Source organism: Odocoileus virginianus, chromosome 33 (assembly GCF_023699985.2).
Source record: "Odocoileus virginianus isolate 20LAN1187 ecotype Illinois chromosome 33, Ovbor_1.2, whole genome shotgun sequence".
Lineage (NCBI taxonomy): Eukaryota > Metazoa > Chordata > Mammalia > Artiodactyla > Cervidae > Odocoileus > Odocoileus virginianus.
This window is the reverse complement of record NC_069706.1, coordinates 32,478,988-32,495,775: the sequence shown is the minus strand read 5'-3', so window position 1 is coordinate 32,495,775 and position 16,788 is coordinate 32,478,988. Positions and strand designations below refer to the sequence as shown.

At 52.1% G+C, this 16,788-nt stretch overlaps 2 protein-coding genes across 3 annotated transcripts in view; one reads left to right on the top strand and one right to left on the bottom strand.

Moving 5' to 3' along the window:
* POM121C (POM121 transmembrane nucleoporin C) overlaps positions 1-11,796 on the top strand; it is a 36,920-nt gene extending 25,124 nt beyond the window's left edge. For both annotated transcript variants that reach the window (XM_020896828.2, XM_020896827.2), the window contains exons 6-13: positions 2,923-3,014; positions 3,596-3,669; positions 4,319-4,443; positions 4,557-4,659; positions 4,888-5,064; positions 6,532-8,181; positions 9,204-9,326; positions 9,633-11,796. In XM_020896828.2, coding sequence (XP_020752487.1) covers positions 2,923-3,014; positions 3,596-3,669; positions 4,319-4,443; positions 4,557-4,659; positions 4,888-5,064; positions 6,532-8,181; positions 9,204-9,326; positions 9,633-9,730 — 2,442 coding nt within the window. In that variant the 3' untranslated portion in view covers positions 9,731-11,796. The remainder of the gene's footprint in view (positions 1-2,922; positions 3,015-3,595; positions 3,670-4,318; positions 4,444-4,556; positions 4,660-4,887; positions 5,065-6,531; positions 8,182-9,203; positions 9,327-9,632) is intronic.
* NSUN5 (NOP2/Sun RNA methyltransferase 5) lies at positions 11,790-16,782 on the bottom strand. Its single transcript, XM_020896830.2, has 10 exons — positions 16,656-16,782; positions 16,435-16,557; positions 15,749-15,923; positions 15,547-15,655; positions 13,528-13,666; positions 13,330-13,445; positions 12,789-12,967; positions 12,402-12,612; positions 12,186-12,326; positions 11,790-12,111 (listed from the first exon to the last, which is right to left on the bottom strand). Exons 1-10 carry the CDS (start codon positions 16,746-16,748, stop codon positions 11,997-11,999), a joined length of 1,401 nt encoding a protein of 466 aa, XP_020752489.2. The 5' UTR covers positions 16,749-16,782; the 3' UTR covers positions 11,790-11,996.
* Positions 16,783-16,788: the final 6 nt, after the last annotated feature.

Sequence of the window (16,788 nt, the reverse complement as noted above, 5' to 3'; positions counted from 1 at the left end):
ATTGTAAAGACTGAAGGTAGTGTTCGCAAAGTACCCATTACAGTGCCTGTTTAGTAATGTATAGTAGCTAAGTAAAAATAAAGCTTGGTGGAGGAAGATTTTCCAGGGGAGAAAAATTTTGAGTTAATCCAGAAGGCTCTTAAAGTAATATAAATGAAAGATGAAGGTCTCAGTTGTAGGAATGCTAAAAGGATAATAACAACCTTTGCCTTGAGCACTTTCTCTGGGCGAGGCTCTGTACTAACCAAGCACTTTACATACATTTCCTCATTTAATCATAACAGCAAGCATATTGTCAGATTTCAAATGCACACAGAAAATGCTTGATGGACCTCCATGTAGCTTTAATAGTTAATGGCATTTTGTCAATCGTGTTCCATCAACCTCTGCCCCCCATTTGTTTTGCTGTTGTGTTTTAAAGTAAATGGAGGACTTCCCTGGTAATCCAGTGGTTAAGAATTTGCTTGCCAATGCAGGGGACGTGGGTTCAATCCCTGGTTTGGGAAGGTTCCACATGCTGCAGGACAGCTAAGTCCATGTGCCACAGCTGCTGAGCCCCCACTCTGGAGCCCACTAGCCACAACTGGAGAAGTCGCACAGGGGGAAGCTTGTGCGCTGCGACAGGAGAGAGTGCTTGCATAGCAGCCGAGACCCAGCACGGCCAAAAGTAAATAAATAAAAATGAAGAAAAAGTTTAAAGCAAGCCAAAAAAATCAACTGCAAACATGTCATTTCAGCTATATGTCCTTCAGTATATTTTCAGATTTTTTTCACATTAGTAAGTACAGTACCATTATTCCTCTTAAATGATTTATAATCGCTGTTTAATATTAGCTAATATCACTCCGTATTTAAATTGCACTTATTACCGTAAACTGTCTTATTGCAGTTACACTGTTTGAATCAGGGACCAAAAATCAATTCTTGACATTTGGTTCATATTTCTCTTAGGCTCTGTTAATCTATACTACTACTGTTGCTACGCTTTTTTTTTTTCATGCTTTTGAAAAAAGTAGATGATTTTGTTCTGTAGGATTTCTTATATTTTGGATTAAGTTTGCATCATCATGGTGTCATTTTAACTTGTACTCTATCTCCTGTTTTCCAAGGCTTGACTACATTTGAGTTCAGTTAATTTGGCAGAATACTGCATAGGTGGTACTGTGTACTTTGATTTTCTTTGGTACTGTGTACTTTGGGTTAGGGCTTCCCAGGTGGCTCAGTGCTAAAGAATCTGCCTGTCGGTGCAGGATACCCCAGAGATGTGGGTTCGATCCTTGGGTCAGGAAGATCCTTTGGAGGTGGAGATGGCAACCCACTCCAGTATTCTTGCCTGGAAAATCCCGTGAAAAGAGGAGCCTGGTGGGCTGCAGTCCATGGGGGTCACCAAGAGTCAGAGATGACTGAGTGACTAACCACACACACTTGTACTTTGGATTGTATCTTGTCAGGAATAGATAAAACCTGGCTGCTTCCTTTTTGATGTTAGTATCAATCAGTGGGTACTGCCACTCTAATCTGTTTTAGAAGGTTTAGCAGGTTGCAAAATGGGGATTTCCTTAGTTGTCCAATGGTTAGGACTTGGTGTTTTCACTGCTGGGATCCCAGTTTGATCCCTGGTAGGGGAACTAAGATCCAGCAAGCCTTGGGGCATGGCCAAAGAAAACAAGAAAAATGGGCTTCTCATGCATTGCTGGTTGGGAGCACCAGTTGGTACAGTTCCCTAGAGGGCGGGGTGGCAGTATTATCAACAGTAGAGATGCACATGCCCTTTGATCCAGCAGGTTTACTTTTAGGAATTAACCCTACACATACACTCAAAAGACATACAGAGGATGTTGATTGTACCATTGTTTTAATAGTGGAAGCTTGGAAGCAATGTAAGCATGCCTTTTTAGGCGACTGGTTGAATAACTTAAAGTATTTCTGTAAGCTGAAATAGTACGTAACTGTTAAAAAGGATAAGGCAGCTTTAATAGATAATGATGTGAATGATCTCAAAATACATTTTAAAAAATGCATAGTGCAGCGCTGTGTACAGTGCCCTCTATTCATGCTGCTAGTTCTTTCATCTTTTGATGTGTATAGAATAATTTTGACAGGATATGTTAGAAACTGGTAATAACTGTTGAGACAGGAAGGACATTTTCTCTGTGTACTTGTTGGGATTTATTTTATCTTCTGGCCACGGTGGGTCTTCGTTGTTTGTGGGCTTTCTCTGGTCACCACGAGCAGGGCCTGCTCTTCACCACTTCTCTTGCAGGGGCCCCTCTTGTTGGGGAGCACAGGCTCACAGGCGCAGGCTTTGGTGATCGCAGCACATGGGCTCAGTAGTTGTGCACAGGCTAGTTGCTTCACAGCGTGTGGGGTCTTCAGGGGCCAGGGGTTGAACTGGTGTCCCTGGCATTGCAAGGCATATTCTTAATCTCTGGACCACCAGGGAAGTCCCCAGACTACCTTTGATATCAGGGAACTCCGCTTGGTGAGGAGACAGATGGATGGATAATTATCATATAACGGTAAATACCACTGATGTTACAAAAGTAATAAATGTCATGATAATGTATTTTTAAAAATAAAGTTAATGAAGTAAAACTGAAAATTTAATGAGACCAAAACTATTTTACTGGGTTATCTTCATTGGAACAGTTTCTTAATTGACTTTAATCATTTCCATAGATAATATGGAGCAAACATGTGTACATCTTAGCTCTAAACTGTTAAGTGATTGTGACATCCTCTTTTTTGACATATGCCGAAAGTACATTCTTCCCTTCTACTTTTATTAGTTAGCATGCCATAGTTCTTCAGACTTTTTCTTACTTAAAAGGAGATGTTATATGCAGTGATGAAAAGAACTTTATCAAAGGTCAGATGATAAACTATCGACTAGGGTCAGTCTTACCTGTGTTTGAATTTTAGCTGTGGAAGAGGAGTGGTCCCAGTTCATCTCCGTTCTCCAGCCCAGCCTCATCCCGTTCCCAGACACCAGAGAGGCCAGCAAAGAAAATAAGGTAAGGTAATCAGGTCCATCTAGTCAAGGCTATGGTGTTTCCAGTAATCATGTGTGGATGTGAGCGTTGGACTGCAAAGAAAGCTGAGCGCCGAGGAACTGATGCTTTTGGACTGTGGTGGTGTGTTTTGGACTGTAGAGGCCTCTGGCTCTCTTCCCCACGCTGTGGCGTGAGTGATGGGGGTGCAGCAGTAGAGACCATTCAGAGCAGAGCAGACAGGGAACAGTGTCGGCGGGCTTCGCATTCTGAACTCCAGCCGACCCTCTGGGTACCTGAGGTCAACTCTAGGGATCAGACCTGTGACTAGAACTTTTAAGAACTTGGTGGGCTGTAAGTAAGGTTTTGAAAAGTGTTGATTTGTGGTTGTTTTAAGACAAAGCTTTCTCCATGGCTTCCATAAACTGCCTCCATTCATTTCTATTGGGATTTTCTTTTGACTTTTGTTTTTTTTGTCCTGGCATACTGAGGTCCTAAATCATGGTGGTTCTAGACCAGTTGGTAGGCAAGCAGGTGCAGGAAGTTATCCAGTATTTTCTGTCAGCAAATCTTTCTAAACTTAATTCTGCCTTTTCCTCCTGCAGAGAAGAGGAGCTTTCTCATCATTCTAGTTCTTCAACTCCATTGGTAACAGACAAGGAGTCCCAGGGAGAGAAGGGTAAGTTGATGAGTGCACTAGAGCGGCTATTGGTGGAAGTATTGAGCATTGCTTTGTGAAGGGCCTGGTGGATACAGAGATAGATGTTTCTGTCTTTCAGAGGTTTATAGTCGGGTAAGGGAGAAAGGCGACTCAGAGAAATACAGTACAATATGTGATAATAGTAGGCTATGGATAAACTTAGGTTGAGGTATCTATGCGCAATCCAGATGACTGTTGTCCAGTAAGCAGTTCTGTGGGCTTCCCTGATGGTTCAGTGGCTCAGAATCCAGCTGCCAGTACCAGAGACGTGGGTTCAGCCCACGGGTAGGGAAGATCCCTGAAGAAGGAAGTAGCAGCCCACACCAGTATACTTGCCTGAAAAATTCCATGAACAGAAGACCCTGGCAGGCTACAGTCCATAGGGTTGTAAAGAGTTGGTCATGACTGAACAACAGAAATAGTTGTATACTTTGATTTGGAGCAGTTCTCCCTTTATATCCTCTTGACTATTAGAAATAATTTAGCAAACACCATCCAGGAGCCCAAATCATGGAAAACAGAATTTTTCAGAGATACCCAGTGAAAATTCAATGTTAAAAACAGGAGATAGATAACCTGTCCGTGTCTGGCAGAGAGGAAGAAGAAAATTAAATCTCTCTCTCTTTAGTTGTAGATCCAACCACATGGAAGAAGCAGAGCTCGTGGAATTCCCCATCAACACCTGGCAGCTCCGGGCAGCGTAAACGGAAGGTCCAGCTGCTGCCCTCCAGGCGAGGAGACCAGCTGACCTTGGTATGTCCTGTCCCTCTGCTTCTGCCCACCCCAGCTTAGCTCTGCCTTAGGAAGGCTAAAGACAGAATTCTTCCAGTTTCTCCTGGTTGACAACTTCTTTTTCTCTTTGGTAGCCTCCACCTCCCCAGCTTGGTTATTCGATCACTGCTGAGGACTTGGACTTGGAAAAGAAAGCTTCTTTACAGTGGTTTAACAAGGTCTTAGAGGATAAGACTGGTAAGGAATATAGATCAGTTTCACACTCCAGAGAGGCTTTGTCTCCTTGGGTTTTATTTTGGTCTTTCTCATGTGGGAAATCCATTTGGGCCCTCAGTGGAATCTGGAGAATGGTAAGCATTGAAAGGAAACCTTTGTGAGTTGTACTGATGCCCCGAACTCCCCGTGCTCCGTGATATACAACTGGAAAGAGTTCCCAAACAGTGTCATCTTCTCTTTCTTCCCTAGATGCTGCCTCAGCCTCTGTCACTGAGGCCTCACCTGCCAGTCAGTCTTCCTTCACTTTTACCTCGCCTGCCACTGGGACTGCTTCATCCCCAACCTCCCTCCAAGCCCCTAGCGCTAACCCACTGTTGGAGAGCTTAAAGAAGATGCAGAATTCTCCGGGCCTACCTCCCCTCCCTGGTGAGTGGGAGAGCTTCCTTTGTTTTGTTTGTGTTTTGGCTGCACCACACAGCTTGTAGGATCTCAATCCCCTGACCAGGCATCAAACCCAGGCTGCTTCAGTGGACGCGTGGAGTCCTAACCACTGGACTGCTAGGGAGTTCCCAGGAGAGCTTAACGTGTAATGACATCAGCCTTTGTTTAGGTAGAAGTAAAATCGCCAGGAATTCCCTGGTGGTATATGGATAAGAATCCACCTGCCAGTGTAGGGTACTCAGATTTTTTTTAAAATTAATTTAGTTATTTTAATTGGAGGCTAATTTACAATATTGTGGTGGGTTTTGCCGTACACTGACATGAATCAGCCATGGGTGTACATGTGAGGGGACTCAGATTTGATCCCTGGTCCGGGAAGATTCCACATATTGCAGGGCAGCTTAGCCCACGTGCTCTAGGTCCTGTGAGCCACAACTACTGAAACTTGGGTGCCTGGAGCCCCTGCTTCACAGCAAAAGAAGCCCCCACAGTGAGAAGTGCACGTACAACTAGAGAGCAGCCCCTGGAGAAAGCCCACGTGCAGCAGCAAAGACCCAACACAGCTGAGTAATTGAATTAAAAAAATTTTTTTAAAGAAGTGAAAGCACCATGCTCATCAGTTCCTGGAAATTGTTATAAAGGTTGACCTTGTTCTAGCTCCTCTAACCAGAGCTGGTGCATGCTTGAGAGCTTTAGAATCTCATCAGTTTTAGGGAAGGGCTGCAACACTCAGAGCTAAGGAAGGCAGCTGAGTTTTGGTCTCCAAGTGGCTCTTGATTTGAAACCCAGTCCCTCAGCTCCTCTGAGCCTTGTTTGTCATCATCTGTAAGACGAGAAAATAATGCTGACCTCATGAGGTGTTGTGGGCGGAAGTGTCACTGATCACATGGTTAGGGTGTCTTATCACACGCTTAGACTACAGTCAGAAGGTAATCTGACTCTTCTCGAAGTTTCCAAGGTCTGCTGCTGTTCAGACTTCCTGGCACTGCGTGTACACACACTCCTCTACTGCACTTCATCGTATCGTAGAGTGTGTTAGGTGTTCAGCGGTTCTGAATACCTGGGCTCATGGTCAGAGCGTCTCCTCAACCATGGTTATATGCTCTCTGCTTGCACCTGGTGGGTGAATGTAGTGCAGAGCGTCTTTGTTAGCTGTATAAGGTGTATCTAGTTATTAACTGGACTTAAGTTCAGGTGATCGGGATTTTCTTTATTTCTGTACGTGTAATCCCCAATGGGGCCCACGTTTTATCCTCTTCTGAAATCTTTCTTATGATCTGTGAAGGGTAGTGATTATGAACACTGGCCTGTTTTCAAGAATGAACAGTTTAAAGTTCTGTGACATGGATTTAGTCATAATTGTTGACTGTTGAATCCCAAGCACTATGCTGGGCTTTGAGCCCCGTCACATCTGAAGTATTCCAAATTCACTTTCTCTACTCTTCTTCCCAGAACCTGCTGGAGTGACCACCACTGTGGCCGATTCGCCTCCGAAGACACCCGGTCCTCTGGCCTCTCTGAGCTCCTCACAGTCAGGGGCCGTTCCGGCCACCTCCTCTGACTCCAGATCCACCACTGCTCTCTTGGGGCTGACCCCAGCTTCTTCCCCGGGACCCGTCACCGATGCCGCCAAGTCCCCTTCGGCTGAGACATCCGTCAAATCCCAGGCCCTGTCTACCCCTCCTCCCAGTCCCAAGCAGAGTATCCTGTTTGGAATGCTGAGCACCCCAGCTGCTAACCCTCCTGCCTCTGTAGCCCCTGCTGTGTCTTCAGCATCGCCCACATTCAAACCCATTTTTGTGGCCCCCCCGAAAAGTGAGAATGGGGACCCCTTGCCCTCTAGCCCTTCCACGGTCACGGCCGTGGCATCTTCCAGCTCGGCCCTCCCCACGACTACCAGCAGCCCAGCCCCCGCTTTCAAGCCAATCTTTAGCAGCGTGGGGCCACCCACATCTATGCCCGGGTTAACTCCCTTCTTCAAGCAAACAGCTACTCTGGCCACTCCCACGAGTGCCCCTCTCTTCACCGGCCAGGCCACTGCCTCCTCCACAGTGACTTCTGTGAGCACGGCCAGCACCTCCACAGACTCTGCCCCGAAGCCCGCCTTCAGCTTTGGTGTGAGCAGTGTGACCAGCACCCTGAGCAGCGTGACTAGCACCACTGCTTCCACCTCCCAGCCCTTCCTCTTTGGGACTCCCCCGACCTCTGGTGCCAGCTTCACCCCAACTGGGGGCTCCATATTCCAATTTGGAAAGCCCCCCGCCATGCCTGCGTCCACATCAGTCACCACCTTTGGCCAGTCGCTTCCCAGTGCCCCTCAGACAGCCCCCAGCAGCAGCAGCAGCAGTGCTGGCTTCACTGGTTTTGGCAGCAGCCTCAGCACCTCCGCCCCGGCCACCACCGGCCAGCCCACGCTGACGTTCAGCAGCAGCACCGCCCCGGCCTTCAGCATGCCCTTCGCCTCAGGCGCCAAGCCCCCGCTTGCATCCCACCCGGGGGCCAACCCCCAGCCCACCTTCGGGGCCGCCGAGGGGCAGCCACAGGGGGCTGCCAAACCGGCTCTCGTGCCCAGCTTTGGCAGCTCTTTCGCTTTTGGAAACACTGCGGCTCCAGCCCCGACTGCGACCCCAGCGCCGACCCCAGCCCAGCCAGCGTTCGGCGGCGCTGCGCAGCCGGCGTTCGGCGGTCTGAAAGCCACACCCTCCGCCTTCGGCACCGCCGCCAGCACCCGGCCAGCCTTTGGCAGTGCCACAGCTGTTTTCTCCTTTGGTGCGGCCACCACCTCTGGCTTTGGCAGTACCACCCAGACCACCAGCAGCGGGACCAGCGGCTCGGTGTTCAGCGGCACGACGCCGTCGCCCTTCACGTTTGGGGGGCCGGCGGCCCCAGCTGGGAGCGGGGCCTTTGGGATGAGTGTGGCCACCCCGGGCACCAGCGCTGCCTCTGGAGCGTTTGGCTTCGGGGCAGGACAGAGTGGGACCACTGGCAGCGCAGCGCCTTTTGGGGGAGGCTTGAGTCAAAACAGCTTGGGCGCACCCAACCAGAACACACCCTTTGCCTTCAATGTGACCAGCACGCCGGACAGCAAACCTGTGTTTGGAGGTATGATCACAAGTTGACTTGGCCTGCTGGGCAGCGTCCACCCATTTGGAGCTTTATATTGTGGTAGTGAAGAGACGGGCATTAAATGCATCAATACAGTATGAGTTTCTTGGTAAAATATGTGATTACTGAGTGCAGAGGAATGCCTTTCTGAGAAAGGACGGACTTAATCTCAGACTGTTGGTGACGAGGAGGGTTTTGGGTGTGGGTGGAGGCAGGTGTGAGAGGGCCCCATAGGACCTCCCGAGTAGTCACTTCGGAGCCGGGGAGATGGTGTAGGATCACAAGCAGCATCACACACTCATAGTGTGGTCATGAGAGGCCTGTCAGCACTGTTTTCCCAGCCACGTTCAGTTGTGAGATGTAGGTCTAAGTTAAGTGGTAGCTGGGGAAGCCACCATATTGAATCTGAAGCAAGTACAGTGGGAGGGGTGGTGGCCATGTGTTCTGGGGAGGCTGACAGGAGGTGGGGTCTGGAGCAGTGGTGGTGACAAGGTGGGAGTGGGGAGGGGAGGGAAAGCCAGAGTGGCAGAAATCTGCCTTTCACACCCACCCCCCCCCCCAGCCAGCCTCCCCCTACAAGAGAGAAGGCAGGGCTGAAGGGACAGCAGGGCTGGGTGGGGAGTCCCAGTGGGCCTCAGGGGACCCACAGGGCAGAGCGGGGAGGACAAGTGAACAAGAAGAGACTGAATGCATCTAGCTAGTCCTGACGGGGCAGGTAGTCGGGCTCAGGCTAGAGGCGGAGGTCCACAGAGTTGGCTCCTGTGCTGGGTCTGCTGGTCGAGGAAATGCAGGGGCCCTGCTCCTTAAGTGGCCAGAACTCGCCCTGCTGTGGCACCACTGGTGGCTAGCTGGGAGGCTCGCCCGGGGTAGTGGGTGTGAAGGTCGGTGCTGTCCTTAGGTGGGGGACCCAGAGCCCAGGTGTCCTGCGGGAAGGCCCTGCCAGGAGCTGAGCTCCCTCAAGGCTCCTCCCCCACTGCTCCGCAGCCTGGCCCCCACAGCGCTTTCTCTCTCCATCCTAGGCACCTCCACGCCCACCTTCGGTCAGAACACCCCAGCCCCTGCAGTGGGCGCAGCTGGCAGCAGCCTCTCCTTTGGGGCGTCCTCAGCGCCTGCCCAAGGCTTTGTCGGAGTCGGACCTTTCGGTAAGTGGCCAGTGTGACCTTGTCTCCTTTCTGAAGAAGGGTGGGGCGGGCTGGCAGCGTCCAGCTGTCCAAGGCCGGTCCAGGAGTCCAGCACTGCCCACGTTTGGAGTTGGGCAACTGACCACTCAGAAGCCAGGTGAAAATGCCGGCCTGGGCCTTGTTCCCAGACTATCTGTGGTCTTGCGATTTTGCATTTTTAACCAGTGCCTCTCCCAGAGGGATTGCCTTTTTCCATTGCCCAGTGTTCTTTAGAGAAGCGCTCCCAGGTCCCAGCCGCCCTGATGAGATCTTGTTGAATCTTTCCAGGATCGACAGCCCCTTCCTTTTCCATTGGTGCGGGATCCAAGACCCCAGGGGCTCGACAGCGGCTGCAGGCCCGGAGGCAGCATACCCGCAAGAAGTAGCCTTTGTCCCTCACCCAGCCCCCCACCACCCCTTGCCCAAATCTGGACCTCGGCACCTGCTAGGAAGAGCCTCCGATCCTTCTAGTTCCATAAAGCAGACCAACCCCAGACCTCTGGCTTCAGCCCCCAGGGAGGTAGTGGCAGCTCCAGGGGCTGTTTCCCTCTTTCAGGAAGCAGAAGCCCCAGGTCTGGGGGGTCATGGGGGGAGGGACGTGGCAGGGCAGAAGCCTGTTACCTTACTTGAACTGGTGAAGCTGGAGAGAACTAAAGAAACATCTGTACATACTGTCCACTTCCTTCCCCGACGCTCGTGTAGTGTGTAAGCTCAGGCAGGCAGCCCCCTGCCCGCCTTCTCCCCAAGAACCATCTTGGCCGGAGGCTAGCAGGTCAAGCCCCGCCACCTGCATCTCTGTGCACTTGATGGGTTGGGGTGGACTGTCCCCAAAGCTGCACCGGGCTTGGCTTGGCTGTACAAGTGGCTTTCCCCTTCCAGTCCCATGAGGGGACTCTTGTTTCCCCACTTCTTGCTGCTTCATCCCTCACCGGTTCCTTGCAGGGTCGATTCCTTTTAAAGTGATCCTGGGTCTAGCTTTGCCTTGGAGACCCCAGCAGGTGCAGCTCCTGCTATTCTACTTCCTCCTGCCAAGTCCGAGCCAACCTTTCATCCCCAACCCACTCTGCCAGTTTGACCCCTCAAAGCTTGGTGGCTCAAGACTGTTAGCCTGGCAGACCCAGGGGTGGTGCCTCCTCCGGGAGAGGGAAGCTCTTGGCACAGGCAGGACACACCCCCCCCACACACAGCCACCCACCCCACTGCTTTCAGCTGCCTCCTCACCCACCATCCCCGTTGGCCTCACTGGGCCTGTCTGCCTCTCCGGGATCGTCTGTTTGAAGCTTTGTCCTGTGTTATTTTGTCTGATGCTCATGTCTATTGCTCTTTGAATCGAGTTTGGAGGAAGAATTGAATTGTATGAGTGGCGGCATGTTGGTAGTGCCGGACTTAACTGTTTCTCAAGTTTCTGGGGCCTCGCTAATTGAGTGTGGAAAGTGGCACCACTCTGCGGCTACAAGTGCCGAGTCTTGAATTCTCACATGGTGTTTCGACTTTAAGGGCTGGCAGCCCAGGAGGATGGGGCCAAGGGGAAGCCAAGGCTTCTGCCCTGTGCTTTCTTTCCCACCTACCTAACCTCACTGTTTGTAATATATGGTAGAAACCCTAAATTAAAGAACCACGTTTTAAAATTGTTGTCTTACTTCCTCCATCCCTTCCCTTCTCCCTTTGTTCCAAAACCCCTTACCCCAGGCCCATGAGCCTTGCTGCCATGCCCATCCTCTTTGGGAGAAGTATGAATGCGTGTGTCTAAATTAAAAGAAAAAAAAAAATATTTAAACATTTTTTAACAATAAAAATTTATTTTTGTATTTAAGCTAAATTGCCTTTTAAATTCCTTCAAGCTTGGTTCATTGAGGTGGTTCAGTATAAATGCTATTTGACTAGAGATTAGTTGTGTAGAGTTAAGTTATGCCTGTGTGCAGAAGAGGCTCAGATGCTGTCCCGGCAGCATTCCTGAGGGACTTGAGCTCCTTCTGGAAACAGAAAATGTAATTCTTATTTTATGAATAATGTGACGTAGGTGTAACTAGTCCCCTCCCCTTTGTGACTGAGGGTGAATGGTTCATGGCGGGGGACGCGCCTCCCCACCCGGAGAGCTCTGTTGCGTGTGGAGCTGAGGGGGGCCTGAGTCCTGCGTACTTGCTCGGATGGGAGGGGCGGGCGTGGGTCTAGAAGTCAGGCTGCTGCCTACACCTCACGGAAGGCAGACCCTCAGCTCGATTACCTCAGCTCCACAGGCGGGACAGTTGGTCCAGGAGCCCCCTGCCCTGAGTGTGAGTGTGTGAATGCGGGTGTGGACACGTACGTGCACTGGACAGGGACGGGAGGCTGGGACTTTCCATTGTAAACGAAGACTGAATTCCTGTGAGTCTAGTTGGAATTTTTAGTATGAATGTGAGATTTTTCTCCTTGCTTATGTCATTAAGAATAAAAAAAACTGTGATCTATCGTAGACCATGTCCTGCGTTTTATTTTTGTGAGCAGCAGTGCGTCTCACCCGCAAAAGCACAACCCAGGGAAAGGACCCAAAGCAGAGGAGTGTCCCGTCTCCCTCCAGCTGAGGAACAGGGTTCCCAGTCTTCTTCCTCCAGCCGTAACCAAACTGCCACCTGGGGCCGAGGGCCTGAGAAGAGTCGGCACTCTGTGCCCCCGCTATGTGCCGGGCTGCGTGCTGGGGGCAGCCGTCGCTTTTCGCCGCCTCTTCCTCCTCTTTGGGGCGGGGCCGGGTGTCAGCTCTGAGACTGGTGCTTCAGCCTGTGAGACGGAGCTAGAAGAAAAGTAATGGGCGTGAGACGTGCCCCAATCCCTGAGCCTCTTCCAGGGAGGTCCCCCATCACTCACCTTGGCACCTCTGCCCGTTCAAGCACCGCGATGAAGAAGCCCCCGGTGAGCGTGGTCTCGGGAGAGGCCCGGAGGCAGTGTTCAACGCCTGGAAAAGCGCCCAGGCCTCGGTGTGGCCAGGAGGGGAGGACGGGAGCCAGCCTGCAGGCAGGAAGTGGGGTGGGCTTCCAGGTCGGAGGCGGCCCCCTCCCCACGGCCCTGGTGGACACCCACTACCTGAAGGCGCCTGGGCTCTGCTGCAGAGCGGCTTGCACCACGTCTTCGTTCTCTTCCTGGCAGACGGAGCACGTGGAGTAGACGAGGCGTCGCAGGGCAGGGAACGTGAGCGCGTGGCTCAGTGCCCGCTGCTGGAAGGCGGCCAGCGCTCGCAGGCGCTCTGGGCTCGGCGTGCCAGCCTTGGGCTCCTCCAGCTGTCTGCTGGGCATCCCTAGGGAAGAGTGCTTTCAGCACACCCAGCCTGGAAAAGCAGGTCCTGCTTCCAGGTGAGCACGTCTGCCAAGGGTCACAGGAACCAAACCTCAGGCCAGGACACCCGACCGCCCCTCACGCTCCAAGGTTGCTCTGGGTCCGTGGGGCCCTGGGCCGTGCTCCCCGCCATCTCACCAGAGCCACTACAGGAGGGATCCAGCAAGATGTACTGGACCTGACAATAACGCTGGTCCGAGGGCGAGACCGCCAGGAAGTCCTGCTCGGCCAGCTCGCAGCAGGAGACCCCTGCCCGGGCCAGCAGGGTAGCCATAGATGCCAGCCGCTTGGCATCCTGGTCAAAGGCGAAGATCTTCCTAGGGAGGAGGACAGAGCTGAGGTGAACTGAGAACTTGACAGAGCGTCTAAGAGCCCACAGCTCTGACACATAGTTGAAGTTAGGACACACAGACTATTTAAATGTCTTTAAATTCTAAATTAAAAGGCTCAGTGGTCAGAAATAGCTGGCCTGGGCCCTGTGCTCCGAGGGCTAGGGGACTCACATCTCATACCTGCCGCCCACTGGGAAGCTTAGGGAACTGCACTAGGTCCAGAAGGAAATGCTGAAAGGCAAGGCCCCCTTTCAGCCTGCAGGACTTACTGGAGTAACTGTTCCTTATCTCTTCTACAAAGTACAGGATCAGATCCCACCCCACTCCTGTCTGACCGTGGCACTCACCCTTGGTTCTGGAGAAGAGCAGCCAGGTGACTGGTCTTATTGCCCGGGGCAGCGCAGGCATCAATGACGTGGGACCCTGGGGGCGGAGCCAGCAGCATGGCCGGGAGACAGCTCGCCTGGCGGTGGGGGCTGGGTGAACGGAGGCCCCAGGCTGACCACTCCCCACATGCTTCCCCTCTTTCCACCCATCCTCCCTACCTTGTCTTGTAGGATGAGGTGACCGGCTTGGTACAGTGGATGGTCATGCAGATCTGTTTGGGCAGGAAACACAAGCAACTCTGGCAGCAAGGGATCCAGGAGAAAACACTTCCCTTTGAGGGCCCTGATGTCCTCGAGGCTGCCAGGGAATACGAACTGCTTATTCCACGTTTTACGCATCCCTCCGTGCCAGGCACCAGCCAGGCACTTCACACGTCACCTGACTGCTTATTGATGTGACAAATGCTTAAAACTGCTCTGAGGATATTAACACACTGATAAGATAGAGGCAAAGGTTAAGAGAAGGGGTTCTCAGGCCAGACTCTGCGTCCAGAGGATCCCAGAGGTGGAGGCCTGGGCACCTCAGCCTCTGTACTTCTGGACAACGGTAGGTGGGGATTAAATGACATGCAAACCTCGCAGGAAAAGATTTCGCACACATTAGGCTCGCAACAGCCAGCACTATCAGAACATAACCCTGGGAAGAGGGGCCTGGTACAGGGAAGTGAGTACTGAGTCGATTCCTGATGAATGAATAAGTACCCTGAGGAGCTGAGGTGAAAACTTTGTTCTCTAAACTATGGAGAAGCACTGTCCATTCACTTGACCATGTAGAAAACATGAGAGAATAACAACTCAGATGAGAAAGCTAACAAGTAGCAGAAATACAAAGTGAGTCACTCAGTCATGTCTGACTCTTTGCGACCCCATGGACTGTGGCCCACCAGACTCCTGTCCATGGAATTCTCCAGGCAAGAAAACTGGAGTGGGTTGCCATTCTCTTCTCCAGGGGATCTAACCAAATCAGAGATCAAACCCAGGCCTCCCCCATTGCAGGCAGATTCTTTACGTCTAAGCCACCAGGGAAGCCCAACAAGTAGCAGAGCTGGCATCCAAACCTAAACAGCCATTCTCTGCCGCCCTGGTCTCCAAGCAACACGCTGAAGGCCGACAGGGAGACGTCTACAACAGACGAAGGAGAGGGAGGGGGAGGAGGCCGCTTCCCAGAGCTGTGAAAGGACGGAACGGGAGGGAGGAGAGCGCAGGGGCAGGGCGGGGGCCTGGGCACGGAGCAGCAACCACCGTGAGAACACAAGTGCGCGGCAGACCTGTGTGCACAGCGGGCCTGGAAAGGAGGCAGGGGGCACAGTCCAGCGGAGGGCCAAGGGTTCAGAGGGCCAAGGGTCAGTGAGGGGGTCAAGGGTCAGATCTGGGTTCAGAACTTTCTGCAGCCAACACAAAGAGGACGAGCATGACAAGAAAGTCTGAACGTGGGGAGACCAGCTGAGGGTTCTTGTGCCAATCACGACAGGATATGATGCTTAAACCCAGGCAGTATCCAGAAGGCTGGGGAGAGATACCAAAGGCAGAGTAGTAAATGACGAGACAAAGAGGAGGGAAGCATGTACGATGACCCAGTTTCTACTCTGACCAAATGGGTGTGTCATAGTGACATCTGTTAAAACAAGGAATGCACAAGATGCCAAGTTCAGAGATGCAAGTATGGTTCCATATCCACAAAGTAATCAATGTGTGATATACCGCAAACAAGACAAAAATCACATGACCATCTCAACAGATGCAGCAAAGGCATTTGAGAAAATTCAGCATCCACTCATGATAAAAATTCTCATCACACTTGGTACTGAAGGAACACATATCAACATAATAAAGTCTGTATATAACAAACCCACAGCTCACATCACACTCAATGGGGAAAGGCTGAAAGTTTTTCCTCTAAAACTCAGGCACAAGACAAGACGCCTACTCTAGTCACTTCTATTTAGTACTGCATTCCATGCTCAGTCACGTCTGACTCTTTGCGGCCCCCACGGACTGCAGCCTGCCAAGCTCCTCTGTCCAAGGGATTTTCCAGGCAAGAGTAATGGAGTGGTCTGCCATTTCCTCCTCCAGGGGATCTTCGCGATCCAAGGATTGAACCTGCATTGGTAGGCTGATTCTTAACCACTGAGTCACCTGGGAAGCCCATTCCACGCTCAGGCAGGGTTCTAAACTTACCCGGAAGCCCGACCCTGGTAGGAGAAACCTTGTCTCTTAAAGTAATCAATGGCATCCTCAGTGCAGGTCTTCAGAGTGTTCACTCGCACAAATCGAGGCACCTGGGAGGCTAGGAAGCAACCAGCAATGAGTGGGCTGGAACCAGGCCCTCTCTTGAGGGCCTGATGTCTATCCCCCACCTCCACAACACCTCCCAGCTCACCTGAGCCAGGCTTGGATCCAACTTCCAACAGGTCCTCGTTCCGGCTCACACCTTGACGAACCTTGAGCCGGGCCAACTCAGCCTTCAGCCTGGCCTGGTGCCGCTCCAGCAGAGGTTTCCATCGGCCCCCGCGCCCTCTAAAGCCTTTCCCCAGCAGTAAGTCATATACTAGCACCTGGGATGGAGAAAGGAGGCAAGAAAACCTTGAGTATGAATATCCTGGAACTCCACAGTGCTGGAACTGGAAGAGTTAAACAGACCACCTATCAAGATAGTAATGGGTAAAAGTGAGCTACCTTGTTCAAGATCAAGAAATTAACGGGCAAGCACACCATCTGACACGACTGAGCGACTGAACTAACACGATTTGAACCTGGCGCCTGGCTTCCCAGTCCCGAACCCCTTCCCCATGGCTTCTCACCAGGAAAACCTCTGGGTCTGAACTCTCCTCCCTTGTCAACATCACCCTTTCGTTTTACCTAAACAGAGCTTGCTGCGCTATCAACACTTTGGTCTTATGTTCTTAATCTTTCACACAAGGCTCGAAGTTAAAGCATGTGCACCTCTCAATTCATAAACCAGCGAGGGGCTGCGCCTCATTTCGGAGGAGCGACTTGCTAGCATCACACGGTGGAAGGCGGCGGAGCAGAGACCCTAAGGTTAGGAGGGGCTCACCCTCCTGTTACCTTGGCCAGGTGCGGCCGCAGCTTCTTCTCGGCTCGCAGGAGGCCGGCGTTGGCGATCACGGCGTCCAGCACCGCGGAGTAGCGCTGCGTCTCGCACACCAGCGCGTACAGCTGCTTCACGTTCTGCGCTCGGCCGAGAGGACCCAGGTGAGACGCGGGCCGGGAAGAGCTAGCCCCCTGCCGGGGCCCCCCTCCCGGGCACGAACCCCGAACCCTGCTACCTGGAAGTTGCTTGCATACACCAGCCCCTTGAGCGAACCCTGGCGGCTCTCCACGCCGGCCAGCACGGCCGCCGCTGCCGTATACACCGCCATGCTCCGCGCCCGCCCGCGCGCCTTTACGGCTCTGTCGTGA